The 21,769-nt window shown below is 41.4% G+C and overlaps 2 protein-coding genes across 3 annotated transcripts in view; both read left to right on the top strand.

The window, feature by feature from the left end:
- The first annotated feature begins 6 nt into the window (after positions 1–6).
- Positions 7–9,335, top strand: NUDT21 (nudix hydrolase 21). Its single transcript, XM_065416863.1, has 7 exons — positions 7–262; positions 2,353–2,553; positions 3,604–3,667; positions 5,026–5,115; positions 7,138–7,213; positions 7,990–8,104; positions 9,045–9,335. Exons 1-7 carry the CDS (start codon positions 147–149, stop codon positions 9,064–9,066), a joined length of 684 nt encoding a protein of 227 aa, XP_065272935.1. The 5' UTR covers positions 7–146; the 3' UTR covers positions 9,067–9,335.
- A 6,315-nt stretch (positions 9,336–15,650) lies between these two features.
- The window catches only part of AMFR (autocrine motility factor receptor), a 40,832-nt gene continuing 34,713 nt past the window's right edge, over positions 15,651–21,769 (top strand). For both annotated transcript variants that reach the window (XM_065416469.1, XM_065416468.1), the window contains exons 1-2: positions 15,651–15,875; positions 20,463–20,555. In XM_065416469.1, the coding sequence (XP_065272541.1) occupies positions 15,651–15,875; positions 20,463–20,555 (318 nt within the window). The remainder of the gene's footprint in view (positions 15,876–20,462; positions 20,556–21,769) is intronic.

Here is a 21,769-nt window from a genome sequence, read left to right as displayed (position 1 = left end):
ATGGTTCCCCTTTCCGGCGCGCGGGCAGGCGGTTCCGGCGCAGCCATTGGCGGTGTGTGAGGCCTGGCGGGGATGTTAATGGTGGAAGCTGCTCCCGCCGCTGAGCAGCAGTGACCCAGCCCCCCCCGCCCGCCCGCCGCGCTACCATGTCCGTGGTGCCGCCCAACCGCTCGCAGACCGGCTGGCCCCGCGGGGTGAACCAGTTCGGGAACAAATACATCCAGCAGACCAAGCCGCTCACGCTGGAGCGGACCATCAACCTGTGAGTGCCCGGCCCCGCGGGCGGCCCCCGCGCCCCATTCCCCGGCCCCTGTGGGACCAGGCCGTCCGCCTGTGAGTGCCTGGCCCCCGGGGGCAAGACCCCCCCCCTTCCTCCCTGGGGGAGACACCCCTTCTCTCTCTGTGAGAGACCCGCCCCGTAGATCTCCCCCGGGAGAAAATCCCCTCAGTCCCCGGGAGCTGCAGACGCTGGAGAAAGGCATCAACTCTTCCTCCCCATCCCCCTGCTTATACCTCAGCCCCACCTCCCCCTGGGGGGACCCCCCGGCCCGCAGGAAGTAGGTCCCTCCTAACCCTATCCGCTCACGCTGGGGAGGACTGAACTCCGAGTAACTGGGAAGATCTCTTGGTCTGGAAGAGACCTTCAGTCTGTGAATAGAGGCGTTTGGACCATCCACCTCTGAGTAGCTGGAGGTGTAGCTATAGTGCTGCTATCTAGTGAAATTGAAGAGCACGTTACTTTCGGAGCCCTGCACATCTGTTCTACTTAAGGTTTTTGTGCTGCATCTACCACTGTAGTATCCGAGCTTGAATATGGGACATAGAAGTTTGTACCCCACGTGTATTCACTGTTTCGTGTTTGCTGACTGTACAGTAAAAATATTTAATATTTGGACTACTGGGAGCTGCAGGATGCAACATGGTTTACACTGAGTATCAAAGATGCAAGTGCTAATGTGCAATAAAAATATTTTCTTTATGTAACTGCCTTAGTGGGCCATATTCTGAAGCAAGCTTTGCTTTACAATGGACAGCACATTCTGGTACTTTCTTCTTTGATAGGTAGATTTGTGAAGTTGCAGTAACAGCAAATAACAAATGTAATAGTCAATACTCAACAGTTAACAATTACAAACTCAAAAAGACAGTCATGCATCACTTTTTATATAGTCGAGTTTATCCTCACAGCCCAAAGGGATAAGACTCATTTTAAAAAGTGAAAATGTTAATGTTCAGGGTTTCCTTCTGGAGGAAAAAAAATATCAGCAGGAAGCTATAATTCTTTGGAATTTGTGTTATCAGTACAGGTGGAATTTTTTTTGGACCCAGGTTAAAGAATGACACATTTATAAAGTGAACAGCATTGCTGTCTGGTAAATATAACCTTATTTTAGAGACTGAATTGGAATTTAAGATTTTTGGAATAAATTAAGTGTAAGAAGAAAGTAGTGATGAAATCCTAAAGCTACAGATAAAGAGGAGAAAATGCAAGAAAATGGTAATGCGGGTAATAAAGACACCAGTGATCAGAAACAAGGGACCTGGATTTGAGAGGATGTTCATTAAGAGCTTCTAAAACTAGAGCTGCTTATAGAATAGCAGTATGCATGAGAGCAAGCTATGGTATTCAGAGTGCTAGCCTTTGTGGTTTCTGTGCGGGGGGGGCAGGGGTGGAGGGAATTCCAAAGTAGCACTGAATTTGGGAAGCTGTCTCTAAGATTAAGGTTGTAGAAAAGAAGAACCTAAAAAAGACAGATTTCAAGTTGAATGTTTATAATTACATTAATAGTCATCACATTGAAATGAGACTTATTTAGAAATGTATATTGGCATATTTCATCAAAGCACCTGCATACCACAGATCAATAAAATCAAGTACAAATCATCAAAATATAATGGAACATCCCCTGCTTATTAACAAACCTATTCCCTGTTATTAGAATGAGTGTTCAAAAGTCTGTTAAACAGATTTTTAAACCACAAGTTTAAAATCTCTCCTAACTCAGGCAGGTGCTGAGATCCAGTTGGTCACAGAGGTATGGGCTCTTTACTTGAGTCTCTTACTGCCATTTGCAGAAAGCTTCAAACCCTGGACCAGCTACTGAGTGTGACCCAGCAGTTAACTCTTTGGGTGGGAGAGGGACAGTCTACAGTCTCTCACATAAGTGGAGCCCAAATAATTTAATGAGACTATTTCATCATAAATATTTTGAAATCCGTGATTGCTAACTGTGCAACTACAGTAGCTGACCCTCAAGTTAAGTACTATGCACTTGTGCATGTGAGATCTGGATTAGTCTTCATGATATAGTAATATGTGTTTTTTTTTGTTTTGTTTTTTTCCCCTCCTAGGTATCCACTTACAAATTATACATTTGGCACAAAGGAACCCCTTTATGAGAAGGACAGTTCAGTGGCAGCCCGGTTTCAGCGCATGAGGGAAGAATTTGACAAGATTGGAATGAGGCGGACTGTAGAGGGTGTTCTGATTGTACACGAGCATAGGCTGCCCCATGTGTTACTATTGCAGCTAGGTACAACGTTCTTCAAACTGTAAGTGTATATTGTTGGAACTTGACATGGCAGTAACATTTAGTAGAATCACAAAGCATTACCAAATAACAGATTAGTCATACAGCAAGTGTGCAGGCTGCTCAGCTGTACTAATTGAGCATGGATTGAAGTGTGAGATCTAGCTGTTGCAAATGTTTATATGGGGAAACATTCTGAATCATCTCTTTCCTGCAGAAAGTTGATGATGTGCTATTAAGTGTGCTGACTTTTAGTCTTCACTGTAGTACACATTATCAACAGGCGATGTTCTTAGAATTCATCACCAGTAATTATTATTGCCCCTGAATGAAGGGACATGATGAAGGGAAATCATGTATAAACACACTCACTTAACATGTTAAATCATTGAGGCTGAATTTTAAAAATCTAGCTGCTTATAGATCATCCTGTTTCCTTGCTATGCTTTTCTTGATATGGAAAGAGAAAGTAGACTAATTCTTGTAAATTTCACAAAATTCTGAATTAGAGGTGGAAAATACCTGTTGGGTTATCCGGACCACCAGACTAGTGCAGGATTATCTCCCCACAATGGGTTACCTTCTAGTTTTTGTGCACTCCTACAAGTGTTTTTTTTGGGGTTAAAACAAATGAAGGCACAATTCCTACAGCCAAACCTACCCGTTTCCTTTTTTTGCATTTTTCTAAAATCATTAGGCCCTTTCTGTTAAATTTTGTAGCTAAACCGTGTCCTTTTCAAAAGTCCTTGTAGGAGCAGTACACATTATTGTTTATCACGTCTTACTGAAAATAAGTCATTGTAGCAATGAAAAAAATAAATTGGAGGTGATCGCCTCAAAAAATCATAGTGACCATGCATGCTACCCTATTTAGTTTTGAAGTTGTAATAAATCCAGCAAGGTGAAATTTGAAAGTTCAGACTCTTTTTTCTATTTCCTCTGTCAAGAGCTTGAAAGTGAGTTTGTAAATCCCTAAAACTGAAGAACTGAGACTCCCTTAAACTTACCTGTGAATATATTTATAAATAAAATAAAAGATATAACATTAGCTCTCATCATTAATTTTTCACAGACCAGGTGGTGAACTCAATCCAGGAGAAGATGAGGTAGAAGGTCTCAAACGTTTAATGACAGAGGTATATTTTCTTCATTTTTCTTTTGTTGTTACAGTTATCTCCAATGCAATTGAACGTTGAATTGTTCTTGAACGTTTTTGGACAAAACATTATAAATAGCCTTTTTGCCATTCCTAGCCTTTTGAGTGCTTCAGTGATTCCCAACTAACTTCTTTCTGGTAGTTCATATAGTATGATCTACTACTTCATTTGTATATTTGTATTATGATAGTGGCAGAGAGCAGTGGTGGATTAGCCACTGAGCGAACAGGGCCCGTGCCCAGGGGCCCCGGCCAATTGGGGGTCCTGGAAAAATGGGCGACCTGCTCTGCCCGCCTGGTGCTCCTGTGGGAACAGGTCCAGGCGCGGGGGCTTGCCTCACTCTAACCATTCGGCGCTCCCGCTGGGGAGTGGGGCAAGCCCCTGTGCTGTGACCCCGTCCCTGGCAGGAGTGGCGACCGGAGCGGGGCAGGCCCCTGTCCTGCAACCCCGTCCCTGGCTTGAGTGGCGAGCGGAGCGGGGCAAGCCCCGTCCCTGGCAAAAGCTGGGCGGGCGGAGCAGGGGGCCTCCACTTGCTCCTGGCCCGGGGCCTCAGAAAACTGCAATCTGCCTCTGCCAGAGAGAAGCAGAGTTGTCCAGTGGTTAGAGCACTAGCCTAGGACTTGAGGGACCAGGGTTCAATTCCCTGTTCACCACAGACTTTCCTATGTGACCTGGCACAACCTTAGACAAGTCTCCCCTTAGCCTCTCTGTGCCTCAGTTTCCTATATGTAAAATGGGATTAACACTTCTCTACCTCACAGGGGTATTGTGAGAATAAATCAGATTATGGTGCTCAGATACGGTGGTGATGATAGACAGACCCAGTCAATGATAAGGGACTCATTGTGGATAACTCTGCATCCAATTCAATTGTCCTCTGCTATCCTGAACTAGGTGCTTAATTTATACACCAGGGACAATCCATTACTTAGACAACTCCTGTGAGTTCTGATTTAAATGGCTTTATATTCTAGCTCTTGGGGTCAATTACACTCAATTGCATTTGTGAACCATATTTTCAAAAAATGTTTCTAAAGGCTGATCTACACTGAAAAGTTACATCAGCATAGCTGCCTCTCTCAGGGGTGTGCAAAATACCACCCTGAGAGATGTAGTTAAGCCTAGTTTTATACCTTGTCTGGAACATGAGGACGACTTACATCAGTACATCGGTTCGTACATACGTATTCTAACTCTAATATAAGACTACTTTAGCTTGGCTCTGAATTGCATTAAACCCTTATTACAGCATCCCTTAATGCTTCCAGTATCTGGTTCCTAAGAGTACTAGCAATGGAGCATGTACAGGTTTTCTGACTGCAACTGGATTTTGACAGATACTGGGACGTCAGGATGGAGTTCAGCAAGACTGGGTGATTGATGACTGCATTGGTAACTGGTGGAGACCAAACTTTGAACCTCCACAGGTGAGTGTCCATGCCTGCATAAATTTTGATGATTAAAAATAATTAGCAAGGTGTGTTTCTGCAAAAAACTGAGTCCATTTACTAATCAACTTTTTTGGGCAGCCATGGCATGTCAGGTTTCCTTTGTTGGTTTTTTTTGTTTGCTTGAAGATTTGTTCCTTTTGCTGGCTGCACTAGAGACTCAAACTACAGCTGGGCCTTTAGTTTTTCAGAGTGTGGTGTAATTAGTACATCTATCCTGTAAAGAAGATAAAAATAAAAGTTTAAAGGGAGCTTAATTGTTTAGTGATGATAACGTGCTTGGCAATGTGGTTCAATTTCTCTTGCTGTCCTTGATTGTTCTTACCTGTTTCCTAGTTCAATGTGGTAATCTCATTTTGAGACTGCCAACACTTTCTAGACTCTGAAAATTGAACTGTGGGGGCTTAATGTCTTTCTTAATGTTTTATAATATAGTTTTTTTTAAAAGTGAATAAAGGTGTATCAGATGTAGTTTCTTTTCATCATGTGGTGATGTCCTTCTCTGTGACTCATTCCCGATTCTTTAAGAAGCACTTACAGATCACTGTGTACTTTCAGAGTGCTGTACTGTCATAACTATAAAGGGAAGGGTAACAGCTCTCCTGTGTACAATACTATAAAATCCCTCCTGGCCAGAGACTCCAAAATCCTTTTACCTGTAAAGGGTTAAGAAGCTCAGGTAACCTGGCTGACACCTGACCCAAAGGACCAATAAGGGGACAAGATACTTTCAAATCTTGGGGGGGAGGGGGGAGGCTTTTGTTTGTGCTCTTCGTTTTGGGGGTTGTTCGCTCTTGGGACTGAGAGGGACCAGACATCAATCCAGGTTCTCCACATCTTTCTGAACAAGTCTCGCATATTTCAAACTTGTAAGTAAACAGCCAGGCGAGGTGTGTTAGTTTATCTTTGTTTTCTCAACTTGGAAAAGGTACATTTACTAGAGTGTTTATCTCTGTTTGCTCATTGATTGAACCCTTCTCTTAACAAAGACCCTTGTTTAAAAGAAACTTAACACCTCTGCCTTCAGGCAAGGAGAGATAAGATATGCATCTACCTTCAGCTCTGCTTTCCAGCAGCTAGAAAGGAGGGGGGAAAATAAATCTTACTGGCTTTTGGTTTAAAATGATCCCACCGCTCTGCCACCATGTCAAGGCTGCTTCCCCACTCTGAACTTTAGGGTACAAATGTGGGGGCCTGCATGAAAACTTCTAAGCTTAACTACCAGCTTAGATCTGGTCCGCTGCCACCATTCCCAAAGCTAATTCCCTTCCCTGGGAAGCCTTGAGAAACTTTTCACCAATTCCCTGGTGAATACAGATCCAAACCCCTTGGATCTTAAAACAAGGAGAAATTAACCATCCCCCCTCCTTCCTCCCACCAACTCCTGGTGGATCAAGATCCAACCCCCTTTGATCTAAAAACAAGGAAAAATCAATCAGGTTCTTAAAAAGAAGGCTTTTAATTAAAGAAAAAGGTAAAAATCATCTCTGTAAAATCAGGATGGAAAATAACTTTACAGGGTAATCAAACTTAAAGAGCTCAGAGGACCCCCCTCTAGCCTTAGGTTCAAAGTACAGCAAACAGAGATAAACACTCTAGTAAAAGGTACATTTACAAGTTGAGAAAACAAAGATAAACTAACACACCTTGCCTGGCTGTTTACTTACAAGTTTGAAATATGAGAGACTTGTTCAGAAAGATGTGGAGAACCTGGATTGATGTCTGGTTTCTCAGTCCCAAGAGCGAACAACCCCCAAAACAAAGAGCACAAACAAAAGGCCCCCCCCCCCCCCATTTTAAAGTATCTTGTCCCCTTATTGGTCCTTTGGGTCAGGTGTCAGCCAGGTTACCTGAGCTTCTTAACCCTTTACAGGTAAAAGGATTTTGGAGTCTCTGGCCAGGAGGGATTTTATAGTACTGTACACAGGAGGGCTGTTACCCTTCCCTTTATAGTTATGACATGTACAAACTAATTAATCTTTTTTTTTTTTTCTCCCTCAGTATCCCTATATTCCAGCTCATATTACAAAACCTAAAGAGCACAAAAAGCTCTTCTTGGTTCAGCTGCAGGAAAAGGGTAAGCATTTGTAGCAGAGATTCTAATCAGTGTTCTATTTTTTTGTGTGCAACTACTGAGACAACAGTTTCACATTTCATATTGAAAACAAATGTGGTGTTAAACTGATTTTAATGGAAACAAGCTTGTCATCTGTAAAGCAAGGCCCATAAACAAAGTTTAATAAGTGTTCTGCTAAAGTGAATGGGGTGAGAGAAATAAAGGATCTCATGCCCCGAATGCAAAATAATTAAAATATAGTCAAAGAAAATGACTAGTCAGTATTCTTTAAAACTTGGCAGCAAGCATGTACTGTTTATTTTTTTTTGTATTTAATTGAAATTATTTTAATAGATTATAAGAAGATTTTAGGCCTTAACATAGGTTGACAAAGTGGGTGAGGTAATATCTTTTATTGGACCAATATCTGTGGGTGAAAGAGAGAAGCTTTCAATCTTCCACTTTCAAATTTAATTGTAAATAGGATATTTATATATCATTTTAATAAAAATATCCAATTTTTTTTTTTTTTTTTTTAATCCATCCTGATTTGGAGTCCTCATAAACTGGGATCCTTTGCCAGGATAATAGGTGGGATAGGCGTGCATATGTACAAAGTCTCGGCATAAGAGCTCCACTTCTAATTGTATAAAATAAGCCCATTGGAACACTGTCGTTTTGGATGACAGTGAAGTGATTTTGTATTTAAAGGGGGGAGGGACCCTAAGTGAAACCTTAGTTCGAAATTGTTAGTATTAACAATGGAAAAGTTGTTTCAATCTTGGATTCATTTTTAGCTTTGTTTGCGGTCCCAAAAAATTACAAGCTGGTAGCTGCACCGTTGTTTGAGCTCTATGACAATGCCCCAGGATATGGACCTATCATTTCCAGCCTTCCTCAGCTTTTGAGCAGGTATAGTATGCAGCAGATTCACAGTATAAGCAACTACTGTGCTGACTAATAAATTTCTCAGCGTTTTTTATAATATATTTGAGGTGCATCACTGCCATTCAGATAAGAAATGTGCATTCCTTAGCCTTCTCCTTTACTGAAAATAGTTTGTACCTCATCAGGCTTGAGAGCTCAGTGATCTTACTCTTTGTGTCGCCTGTGGTGTCGCTGAGCATCTACTCAAGTAACTTGCCATGCAACCCACAGGTTAATTTGTCAACTGTCAGTGAAAGAGGTTCTATTCTTTACCAGTCACATCCACCTGCTTGCATGGAAAAATCTCTGAGATGTCAGAACTGGTAGCATCCTAAAAGGCTTGTACCATTCTTACTCTTTATTTTTATCTCCCAATTTATCTGCTGTCAGCCTTTGCAACTGCTGGTGTAATTTTCCTATATAAAGACTACAAAGGAAGTCTCTTCCAAAAAACTAACAAAATGCTGATCTTTAAGCAGGCACAGGTTGTATTACTGTTAATTACTACTCTTTCAATAGCTTAACCAGAGATGAAGTCTCAAATCTCTAAACCTGGATCCTAAGCAGTTAAAAGCAAGGACATCTGAAAATTGAGATCAATACATACTTGACACAGTACAAAAACAAAACTCACATTGGCTTTTCTCTGCCAGAGAAGCTATTTTGAAGGTTCAAGAAAAATTAGTTCTGTAGGATTGGATCCCTTAGTATACTTGTGTGTAAAGCTGAGGTTAGTGTTTACCTGGTGTAGACAATTACTGGTTGAAGTTTACTTGTTGACTGGAAATCTCATCTTTGCTTTCTGTCAGGTGCGTGTTTGTTTAGCTCAGAAATAAAATATTGCGCACACAACTCATTTAATCACTTTCTACATATAAATGATGAAAATAAATCTCTTGCATGGTGCAATTTTTTTTTATTTTAGATTCAATTTTATTTACAACTGAATTCCCATATACTTGAAGAGTGTGATAGAAGAAGCCGTCTCTGTGAGCACAGCTTTAAGATGTAGAGGGAAGAATACATGTGACGCAAGAATTTTTTTTTATGTCTCTTTTTTTTTTCCTGAAAACCGCTAAACTTTCTATTGTCTGAATAGCAAAGTGAATCTCAACTGTTTAGATAGTGGGATGGCGAATGTGATTCAGTGTTTTAATCACTTTTCATTGTAATAGTCACCAGTTTTTTTTGTACAACATTAAACAAACTAAATTGGATTGTTTGTCTATTTCTTATATAATAGCAATTTGGAATATCTTACTGAAGGTGGGTAAGAAATTAAAGCTAATGCTTTCTTCCAGGTACGGGTTGAAGGCAACAGTAGGTCTAGATAATGGAGGGGGGAGGGGAGAAACATTTCAGGGCGGACCTAGTATGTTAACTGAGCATTCAAGCTTGTGCTTTCCTGAGCAGAGAGCATGTGGGGGAACTATCCTGATGAGAGTCTGAAACCTTTAAGAAAAAATAGTACTCAAAGTCAAGGTATGAGTGACTTAAAAAACAGTAGCCCAGTAATCTGCCTTATGATTAGAATGGAAATGCTAAGTGGCAAGGTGGGCCATTGCTATAAGTGAAACTGACCTTGACTGGTGTGGGAACTTGACTGCTCATTACTGGTGATCTCAATGGAGTTATCTAGAACACAACTGATTTCAGTCAGAAAACCTTTCATGGGACTGTCCTATATTAACTAATGGGATCCAGGTAAAATATGAAAATACCCTAAAGAGCCTTAAAAGAGCACTTTTCTGATCGGTCATGGGGGCAGGGCTGTAGAACTGAATTTAGATTGGTAACTGCATTGAAATATTTATCTGCCCAATCCCTGGGAGCTGTCTCCTTACTGAACAGAGCTCTTATAGTTTAACTGTATACCTGTTTCTTCTTAGAAAGGATCGTTGAGACTCGGGGATCTCGTTTTCTCAGTTTACCTCAATCTACTGCCAGTATTAAACATATCCAAACAACTAGGATTTCTCTATTTGGGTGTGTCAGATTATTTTTTTAAAGGTATCTTCTAAAAATTGGGGAAAAGGGTACACTAGGAAATCACTGGACATGTATTATTTTAATGGTACCATATCCATCCATAGTATGGACTAATGGCTAATTTACACTGTCTGAGCTACACTAGAAACAAATAAGACAATTTAAACAAAACTGCCTTAAAATATATTGTGCTGAAATGTTGGAGGGAAGAGATACGGGGACTCCATTGTGTAAGAACTTTATTTAAAAAAACAAACAAAAACTGACTACAGACTTGATGCCTAAAGCTAGGCTCCTGAATAAATGAATTGGTTTTATTTTTGGAGGTGTAGAGCACTCACAAAAGTCCATAGGAACTGCAGCTGCTTAGAATCTCAAGTCACTTCTATTTAGGAATTTAATTTTAGGCACCCAGGTTTGAAAACTGCCCTTGGCTTCCTGCCCCATCATGAACCTGTGCTAGGAGGTCTCTTCCCTGTCTCACTTTTCCTTAAGTTACTACTGTACTTACTCCTCCACATCTAAACATTGTAAGTAGAGGCAGCATTTTGGGAGAAACCCCCAGTTGGGGTATTAAACTTACAGATTAATTCTAAATTCTGTTTTGGCTGTATTGCTCCCTAAGACAGAAGCTGATAGCTAATTCTTCTGGGGACAACTACAATAGCAAACAGTCTATGTCCCAGCTTCTAGCTTTGGATAACCTACTGGCCCGCGCTCCAGCTCTGGGCTCCGCTCCAAAGCCAAATGCTACAGGTGAGAAATGTGCACCTTCTGCTAACCTGACAACTTTGGAGGATCTGTCTTGTGATGATGAGCTGGGCAAGTGAGTCCTGCACACTGTGGGAGTTACAGTGGAGGGTATTTTGTGTGGATGTTTGATGCAGGGTGAGGGAATATGAACACAAAGTGGAAAGAGTATCTAGTAACTTCTGTAACAAGGAGAGAGAGAAATCTTTGACCCTTTGAAAAGCCCAAGCCTAGTATGAACTTAATGTAATAACGATCCTCAATTTCTGATTCAACATTTTTGAGGAATGATTTACCATACAAAAACAAGGGAGATAAACTTGGGCCTAAACTAAGGGGTAGGTGATTAAACATACTATGCTTTTTGGAATTAGTATTGTACATTTGCTGTCTGAGAGGGTCTACATAATACCTGTTGCAATTTTTAATTCACACTTTTTACCATTCTAGACCTGAACAGGAGTGTAAGTTGTCATGTAGCTGCTAAGGAAAATCTATTGCTGGACTGTAATAAGCAAAAAAGAGAACTGGAAAAGCCAAAGCTGCATGCCAAATAAATTCTTACAAATGGCATTTAAAAATAAATACTGAGTGTTCAAGTCAAGAATTGCCATGATGGATACATGTAATTAAGTTTGACATAACAGCTTAAGAATGGTTGGCATTTTAATATTACATGAGCCTCACAGTGGTACAGAAAATGAGACTACTTAGTTTTAAATACTTGGATGATGTGGTATGATCTGCTAATTTAAAGGAACAACCAATTATTTTTTCCATTATGGTGGAGGCTAACCAATATTGACTGCAAAAATAAAATTGCAAAATGGACTACGGCTTTAGTGCCACCATGTGGCAAAAAACATAAACCCAGTTCCTCCGAATTAGCAATTAGGTGACCATTTTAAAAGCTAAGAAAACTCAACACACAAACCTTGCACATGGGAGTTAAAAATAAGCTAGGGCTGTGAAGCGATTAAAAAAATTAATCACAATTAATAGCGCTGTTAAACAATAATAAAATGCCATTTAAATATTTTTGGAAGTTTTCTACATTTTAAATATATTGATTTCAATTACAACACAGTGTACAGTGCTCACTTTATATTTATTTTTGATTACAAATATGTAAAAAACAAACAAAATAGTATTTTTCAATTCACCTAATACAAGTAGTGTAGTGCAATCTCTATCATGAAAGTTGAACTTACAATTGTAGAATTATGTACCAAAAAAACTGCATTAAAAAAATAAAACAATGTAAAACTTTAGTGTCTACAAGTCCACTCAGTCTGCCTTCTTGTTCAGCCAATCGCTCACACAAACAAGTTTGTTTACATTTGCAGATGAGAATGCTGCCCGCTTGTTTCCTATGTCACCTGAAAGTAGGAACAGGCATTCGCATGGCACTGTTGTAGCCAGTATCGCAAGATATTTACATGCCAAATGTGCTAAAGATTCATATGTCCCTTAATGCTTCAACCACCATTCCAGAGGACATGCAGCCATGCTGGTGATGGGTTCTGTTCAATAACAATCCAAAGCAGTGCAGACCGACACATTCATTTTCATTATCTGAGTCAGATGCCACCAGCAGAAGATTTTCTTTTTTGGTGGTTCGGGTTCTGTAGTTTCTGCATCGGCGTGTTGCTCTTCTAAGACTTCTGAAAGCATGCACCGCACCTCGTTCCTCTCAGATTTTGGAAGACGCTTCAGATTCTTAAACCTTGGGTCGAGTGCTGTAGCTATCTTTAGAAATCTCACAGTGGTACGTTCTTTGCATTTTGTCAAATCTGCAGCGAAAGCATTGTTAAAATGAACAACAGGTGCTGGGTCATCGTCCGAGACTGCTATAACACGAAATATATGGTAAAATGCGGGTAAAAGAGAGCAGGAGTCATACAATTCTCCCCCAAGGAGTTCAGTCACAAATTTAATTAATGCATTCTTTTTTTTAATGAACATCATCAGCATGGAAGCATGTCCTTTGGAATGGTGGCCGAAGCATGAAGGGGCATATGAATGTTGAGCATATCTGGCACATAAATACCTTGCAATGCCAGCTAAAGAAGTGCCATGTGAACACCTGTTTCTCAGTTTCAGGTGACATTATAAATAAGAAGCAGGCAGCATTATCTCCTGTAAATGTAAACAAACCTGTTTGTCTTAGTGATTGTCTGAAGAAGAAGTAGAACTGAGTGGACTTGTAGGCTCTAAAGTTTTACATTTTTTTGTTTTTTGAGTGCAGTTATATAACAAAAAAAAATCTACATTTGTAAGTTGCACTTTCACAATAAAAGAGATTGCACTACTGTACTTGTATGGGGTGAGTTGAGAAATACTATTTATTTTATCATTTTTACTGTAAATATTTGTAATAAAAATAATGTAAAGTGAGCACTGTACACTTTATATTCTGAGTTGTAATTGAAATCAGTATATTTGAAAATATATACAATTATCCAAAAATATTTAATAAATTTCAATTGGTATTCTATTGTTTAACAGTGGAATTAAAACTGCAATTAATCGCTATTAATTTTTTAATCATGATTAATTTTTTTGAGTTAATCGTGAGTTAACTGTGATTAATTGACAGTCAGCTGGTGGTGGTTTGGCCTATGTGAAATGACTTGGATATCCGTCTAGTTCACAATGGAGATTTCACTCGTTTCAATGATGTTTCATAGGACAGAGACTAATCAGGACAGCTATTTCCTCACCCCTATTAGTGGTTCCTTCGGGGCCAGGTTGAGGCACGCTGGTACGGCTGTATGTGGAAAAACCACTGTCACGTTTAGTGGAAAAACTTCAGTTCTCCATGGCTGTCATGCCAGCACCTTGACACACATTATATTTTGTATCCCTGTTCTTGACCAGGGATACACATACCACTGGGGGTATGCAGCGGTCTTCTAGGGGGCACGTCAACTCATCTGGATATTTGCCTAGTTTTACAACAGGCAGCATAAAAACCACTAGCGAAGTCAGTACAAACTAAAATTTCATATGGACAATGACTTGTTTATACTGCTCTATATACTATGTCAGTGTTTCTCAACCTGGGATAGGGTTAGGGAAGTTGCAAGTGCAGGGCTGGTGTTAGGGGGTGGCAAGCAGGGCAATTATCTGGGGCCCCACACCACAGTGGGCCCCGCGGAGCTAAATTACATGCTTCAGCCCCAGGCGGTAGGACTCTGGCTTCAGCTTCATCCCTGGGCAGAAGACTGAGCTTTGCCACCTGTGGCTGAAATCAGACTCCTGAAAGGGGTACAGTAGCCTGGAAAGGTTGAGAACCAGTACTTTAAAGGGTGTTAAGTGGGAAGGATTGTGAAATAACGCTATTTGCTCTCAGCAAGTCCAGATTTTTTATAACAGCATCTCAACACTGATTGTCAGCAAATAGGTAGATTTGATACTGATTTCTTGATGGTTTGGATTATTATTTTTTATACATTATTATACCTATAATGTATAAAGAAGTGTTGAAGCACACAAAGGGTATGTCTACACTACGGGATTAATCCGAATTTATATAATTCGAATTTAGGAAACCGATTTTATAAATTCGAATGTATTCGGCCACACTAGGCACCATTAATTCGGTGGTGTGCGTCCAAGCTACCGTAGTAGCATCGATTTCCAGAGCGTTGCATTGTGGGTAGCCAATAACATCTAATTGCCAATAACATCGAATTGCGGCCACACTAACCTTAATTCGGATTAACAATACCGATTTTGACGCTACTCCTCTCGTCGAGGAGGAGTACAGAAATCGAATTAAAGGGCTCTTTAATTCGAATTAAATGGCTTCGTTGTGTGGACGGGTCAAGCGTTAATTCGAATTAAAGCAGCTAAATCCGAATTAAAGTCGTAGTGTAGACCAGGCCTAATTAGAGAGGGAGAGACTAGGTCTGGCTTCCATGCCTTTGCCATACCTGCTAACCTCCAAAGGACTCAGGGCCAGACTTTCAAAGGTATTTGGGGGCCTAAAGATGCCGATGGGGGCCTAGTGGGATTTTCAAAAATACCTGGGTGCCAGTTAGGTACCCAGGTTCTTTTGGATAACCCCGCTAGGTGCCCATCTGCATCTTTAGGCACCTAAATACCTTTCAAAAGCTGACCCTGAGTTCACCCTAGTGTGGAATAGTCTGAAAAACCTCGAAGTCTTTCACATCCTCATTTTTCCTTCCAGACCCCGTCCATCATCTCTCACTTCTCGGCCCTGGCGCTGCCCCAGTGCGTTGCATTACCCCGCGTTACACACAGGCTGCAGCTTCTCGAAGGAGCCAGCCCCGACTGGGATAATCAATCGCCGCCGCTGCACCCCGGTGTGTGGAGAAAGGACAGGGGAGACTTTCCTTTGCCGTTTTCTTTGCGGCGCCTATTGAAGGAAATCAAAGCGCATCCGCCTTCCCTAGCCCCCATTAGCCTCCCTCCCCCCCAGCTACACTTCACACCCGCGGCCCCCCGAGTCATCCACATCCCCTCCAGCCGGGGGCGGTGCTGGGCGATCGGCGGCCGCGGGCAGGCCCGGAGCGCTGCTGCGGGGCTGGGGCAGCACCAGGGGGAGGCGCCCGCCCAGGCCCGGCGCAGGGAGGAAGGAGGAGCCCGCGGAGGGCCAGCGAGTCGGGGCCCGTAGCTGCGTCCGCGGGAGTGTGAGCGGGAGGCGGCGGCTGCGGAGCCGGGAGAGCCGCCGGGAGGAAGCGTTAGGCCGCGGGCCGAGCCGGGGGCGCGGAGGACAGGCCCGGCTCAGGGAAGCGGAGGGGGCCGCTGGAGGCCCGGGGCCGCGATGCCGCTGCTCTTCCTGGAGCGCTTCCCCTGGCCCAGCCTCCGCACCTACACGGGGCTCAGCGCGCTGGGGCTGCTCGGCAGCGTCGTCAGCGCCTACCGCGCCCTCAGCCAGGGCCCCGCCGGCCACTCGGAGCCGCCGTCTGACGGGGAGTCTGCGCCCGGAGCCGGGCCCCAGCCCCTGGACATCGCCTACTACCTGCTGTCGGACAGCCTCTGCGTCTGGGTGAGAGCGGGGCTGGGCCGGGCCGGGAGAGGGGCCCTGGGGCGGGAGTAGAGGGAGAGGGGCAGTGGGGCTGGGGGGAGAGCGGGCAGTGGGGGGAGAGGGGCCCTGGGGCTGGGGGGAGGGCGGGCAGTGGGGGGAGACGGGCCCTGGGACGGGCAGTGAGGCTGGGGGGCCGGGAGGGGGGGGGGGCGGGAGTGGTGGGAGATGGGCCCTGGGGCAGGCTGGGGGGCAGGCAGTCAGGCGGGGGGGGGGGGGCGGGAATGGGGGGAAAGGGGCCTGGGGATGGGTAGTGGTTTGGGGACACAGAGGGTCCTGTAGGACAGGTAGCTGGGCTGGAGGTCGGGGGGGGGGGGGGGAGAGCGCTGAGGGGTGGGTAGCTGAGCTGGGGAGGGCTAAGTATTCCTGAAGGAATGAGTGATGTTGGGGGGGCTCGCTTTGCGGGAGGGTGACCTGTGGATCCCGGGGGTGCGATTGCCTTGATGCCCCAGGGACCAGGCCCCAGGGACGCCTGGCTTGACTTCCAGCTCCCTCTGGGGATAACAGGGTCCCCCAGACTTGGAGGAAATAGTTCCCTCCCCCAACTAGCAGACTCTTGTGTAAATAGCTCAGCCATGGTTCAAACATACCCTGCTGTAGTTCGCTGGTCAATGGATTGAATCTGGACTAGGTCTGTAGTGACTGATAGCTGCGACTGTGTGATGAGGCTGGTCATTGGTTTGTCTGAAGTGAATCTGATGGTCTGAGTCTGGTTTCCAAGGTCCAGTTATAGAGGTTAGACTCAGTCACTAAACAGAAGTCCTCTTTATCAGTTTCTGGGCCCATTAGTGTGATTTACACCAGGATTTAAACTGTCTGGGTCAGAAGAGATGTGAGGGGGTGTAAATTACATGTTAAATAGGTGCAAGTTTGCACTGGTAAACTTTAGTTTTAGACCTTGCATTCATTAGGGAAATTGTTCAACATTTCTCGCTGCTACTAACACCATTTTGGCTTCATCAGCGTTCACAATTTTGGGAGCTGTAGAGTAGGCGGAGTGCCGTTTTGAGTGCTGGTTTGGGTCTAAACACTAATGGTCTGTCTGCTGTCAGCTTCCCGTGTTGCTAAAACAGGTGGACTTGAGCCAATGCTAGCAACATTAAGAAACTTCTATACAGTATTGGGCCTTGCATGCTGGAGGCTGGAAGAAAACTTGCCTAGAATTTAGTCCCAGTGTCTACATTACAAAAAATTGCTTCCCCGGTTAGGCTCCCTTGTTCGCTTCAGCAGAGAGGACAAAGAGTGTGAACACTCCACAGGAATGTAACTCACTTTGCCCTTAGAACTGGTCCCTCCAGGTCTGTATTGAGTCAGATTGGGAGAAGCAATCTGGACACCATGTTCATAGTGCATCTGTTCTGTTGCTAAGCAGAGATTTCTCTCTCTGGCTGTCAGTTTGGCAGATTTCAGTTTATAAATTAAAAAAGGAGTTAAAGCCAGTTAATCTTATGTTTTAATGTTAAAAACATACTTCACTCTTTTGGTTTGGACCCAATTTTTTAATTTTGGGCCCTGATCAAGAAATCATGGTTTACTAGTCTTTACTGATCTTTTAAAGATCACACACACACACACCCCCCTCCCTCCAGGCTCTGCAATGGCTTTGCAAGACTCAGCCTGTGTTAATTTACATGAACTCGGTGTAAAACGAAACAAAGGTGAGATTGTAGACTGTCTTTGTGGTCACTAAGATAGTAATATGTTATTTATGGCAGCGTACCCGTGTGTGGTATTATCCGTGTACTTTATCCAAGTACAATACCACAGTTTGTACTTGGATAAAGTATATGCTTTGTGCTCAATTTAATATTTTAATGTCTTTCTCTTTTTACATGAAAATTATTTTTAAAGTTAAATTTTTAAAGGGATGTTGTCAATTTAGGTATCCGGACACTACAAAACAATACTGTTTACTATGCCTGTGACGCTTTGGGATTAGCCAATGAGACAATTCAAAACATTAAACATGATACTCAGTAATAAATGTTTGTAAGAGAGGATTATGTCTTTTGCCCAACATTTTGAAAGTTGTAAAAACAAGATTTTGCAAAACCTACGGCGAGTAGAAATCTTTCCATAATCTTAAAAAGAAAAAAATCACCTGCAGTGTCAGAAACCAAAACATGCAGCATGAGAACCTGAAAATGGAAGTGACTATAAATGACTACAATTTATTATTATTATTTGTATTACCATAGTACTTAGGAGCCCTAGTCATTGACCAGGACCCCACTGTGTGAGGTGCTGTACAAACAGAATAAAAAGACTATCCCTACTTCATTGATTTTCATTGTCCGTGCCTATTGAGATTAAAAAAACATCAACGAAGAACATAAATAGTGACTGGGTATATTAGATTTTTAAATTCCTTTGTGTTTAATAATCCAAGGTGGTGTTACCAATCTGTAGGTAAACAATATATGATTTTTTAATTGACTATGGGTAAATTTTCAAAAGTGCAAAAGACATTTAAAGGCTCTTGAGTCCCTTTAGAAAATGGGATTTAGGTTCCCAAGTTGGTTAGGCGCTTTGAAAAATTGTACCGTGTCCCTTTAAAGTGCTGTGTTATTGGGATGTATCCTCTCATCATTTCTTTTCTCACTTCTTGTGTCCTATATAGTTCAAAAGTTAATCAAAAGGATTGGTTGGCAAAAAACCGAGAAAACAGTTTAAGCGATTCAGTATTTTCTACTCATTACGATTTTCATTGAAATGGCTGTCAAGAGCTATAATCCCAGAGAGATTTAACTGGCGCAGTTCCAGAAAGCAGATAGGTTTTATTTATTAGATTTTCAGGCCTGGTATGAATGATGTCACTGTGAACATGTTCAGACTGGAGTATTCTGACTTGTGTTCAGCAATTTAAATATCAAGGTGAGATAGATTTAGAAAATTTCAGCACAGACCAACCTAGAGCCTAATTTTGCTTGATGTCTATGTTATGCAAAGCATTACCTGTGACAAGTGTGTAGTTAGACTTGCATGTTGGCATCAGGCATAACCAAGCTTTTATGGCTTCTGTAAAATGTTTTTTTTGGAAACTAAAATATACATTTGTAATTTAGGAGGGAAACAACTTGATCATTTTAAAAATAATTCCTTGTAAAGGACCCTGTCAATTTAAATTTGGCCCCAAATTTAAAATTTGCTAGCATATTTTTATCAACCCTGAGACTAACGGAAATATTTCACAATTTAAAAAAAAAGTTCAAATGAAAACAGTGTATTTTAAACAAATGAGTATTCTTCTGTGTGTTTTGAGTGGCAAATATTCCAAAATTAAGAACTTGGAAATGACACTGACTATAAGCAAAAGGGAAACTGACTTTATTGATTTTTATTGTCTGGGCTGAGAGAAAAGCAAAAAGTCAGAGCATAAACAGTGAAAAGTAAATGGATTTTAAAAATGATAACTTTGAATAATCTATTAAGGTGTTTATAATAAGATATACATTTGTTTGCAGCATATATGATTTTTAAATTGACAGTGTCCCTTTTAAGTACTAAGTATCAGATGGGTAGCCGTGTTAGTCTGTATCCACAAAAACAACGAGGAGTCTGGTGGCACCTTAAAGACTAACAAATTTATTTGGGCATAAGATTTCATGGGTAAAAAACCCACTTCTTCATCAATTATTGGGAGTGGACCACATCCACCCTGACTAAATTGGCCTTCATCATTGGTTCTCCACTTGTAAGGTAACTCCCTTCTCTTCATGTGCCAATATGTATTTATGCCTGTATTTGTAATTTTCACTCCATGCATCTGAAGAAGTGGGTTTTTTACCCAGAAAAGCTTATGCCCAAATAAATCTGTTAGTCTTTAAGGTGCCACCAGACTCCTCGTTGCCTTTTAAGTACTGTATTTTTAAAATGTTAAAGTTTATGAACTTTATTCTAGAAAATGTTCACAATAATTTGTACTAACTGGTAAATCTGATGCAGTTTTAAAAGTTTTTGATATGTTAAACCGGTCCAGTTAAATGATGATTGCTAATCTAAACTACGCTCTTAGATTTAAAAATGTTTTGAACGACTCATTAATCATTTCTGAATGCCACTGACCTGATGATGTGGGGCATCATAAATCAGCTGTTGCTAAAGCTTAAAGCCAGTGGAAACCAGAAAGTAAAATTTACTGGGAACAAAAGTGAATTTGACTAGTCAGTTTTTATTGTCTAAGCTGAGATGGATAAAATAAGTAAACTAAATAAATAGTGAAAAGAAAATCAAATTCTGACATTTCATTTTTAATGATGTAAGGTATTAATGATAACTTGGGTAAAGAAATCAGTTTCCTTGCAAATTTAGGTGTGGTAGCTTGGTTATCTGCATAATGATGCTGTTGCTCTTAATGACACAGATCAGCGTTTCCACAAATGAAATGATAATGACATGTATTCTACTGTACGGTGCCTAGAAGTTAGGCTTTAGGAAGGGGCATATTTTACAGGCTAACTGAAACAAATACTGTACTGCACAATAACAAGGGGGTGAGATATAGTGCTTTCTTTTATGAATAGGACTAAAATATGTTTAATTTCTTTTTAGGTACTGGTAAATACGGCCTGCTGTTTCCTGATGTTGATTGCTAAACTAATCCAGTGTGCGGTGTTTGGTCCTCTTCGTGTTAGTGAGAAGCAGGTAAGTAAAACATATGAGGTTTCTAGACGAATTGCCTTGCTCTCAGATACTTGTTTTCTTAATCTGTCTCTTATTTATCTTCACATGGGGTTTTTTTGGTAGGTGAATGGTTTTAATATCCCATCTGGGAATACTGAGAGTTGCACAGATTAACTTTTAGCACCCTAACAGTTTTTTAGAGATACAAATGTAGCTCTTATGATTTACAATGATTTTTTTAAAAGTAAGATTGATTTTGCCCATCTTTCCATCAAAATTGCTTCCCTTTTTAACCCCAAGCTTAGAAGGTGATTTGTCCATGATTTGGAGATATCCCCTTTTGATATTTTGAAAATGCACATTCAATAAAATGTATGGAAGTTTAAAATAAACCAAGAAGCCCTTTGCAGTTCTCTTATGGGTAAACTACTCAGTTCATATATAAGCATCCATAAATCTTCTGGCTTGTTTCTGAAGAGGAGCTTTAATTTTGGTGAGCTGCTATTTTATTTTAAAAGGACACCTATCAACTAAGAAATTACACTTCCTTCAAAAATTTTGTTCCTGAGCTTACAAGTGCTCTTAATTTTAAAGGGAATTAGAGGAAAACAATTCTCTATTTTTGATTTTAGTTTACTTTGTGCACTTGACAGTACTTTTTTACATAGTCAATTTCACTGTTTTAGTACTGGTCAGCTACAACTCTTTCCTCATGCTCTGCCATGATGACATAACTCTCATGCACCTTCAGCCTCTGCAAGAAGAGGAGGTTTCCCATCAGTGGCAGTCGGCAGACACGTGCACAGAGAGGGCAGGAGAGCTGAGCCCAAGCCCGTTTGTTACTGGCCCTAGGCTTGCCCCTCTTCTAAACATCAGCAAGGAAGCAGGAAAAACATTTTTTAAAGGATTTTAAAAAAGATTTCAGGACATACTATTTAAAACCTGTTCTATCAGAAAATGGAGTTATTTTGAAAATTAATTTTCAAAAATCAAGTTGACTGTGTCCCTTCAAAATATGTTTTTTCTCTCTCTCTCTCTCTATATATATATACAGACACACACACACACACACACATGCAGTCATTGAAAAAAATTAAGCCATAGAAGTTTTAATGTAACAGGCATGCAGTGCAAATGGCGCACTATTATTTACTTGTTCATAGATCTCTTGCAATCTATCATATTGGTGATTCACAAACCTAAAGACCTCTGAATGCAGTGCCTATGCTTTAAAA

Source organism: Emys orbicularis, chromosome 14, assembly GCF_028017835.1.
Source record: "Emys orbicularis isolate rEmyOrb1 chromosome 14, rEmyOrb1.hap1, whole genome shotgun sequence".
NCBI classification, from domain to species: domain Eukaryota; kingdom Metazoa; phylum Chordata; order Testudines; family Emydidae; genus Emys; species Emys orbicularis.
This window is presented reverse-complemented; position numbering and strand designations above follow the sequence as displayed.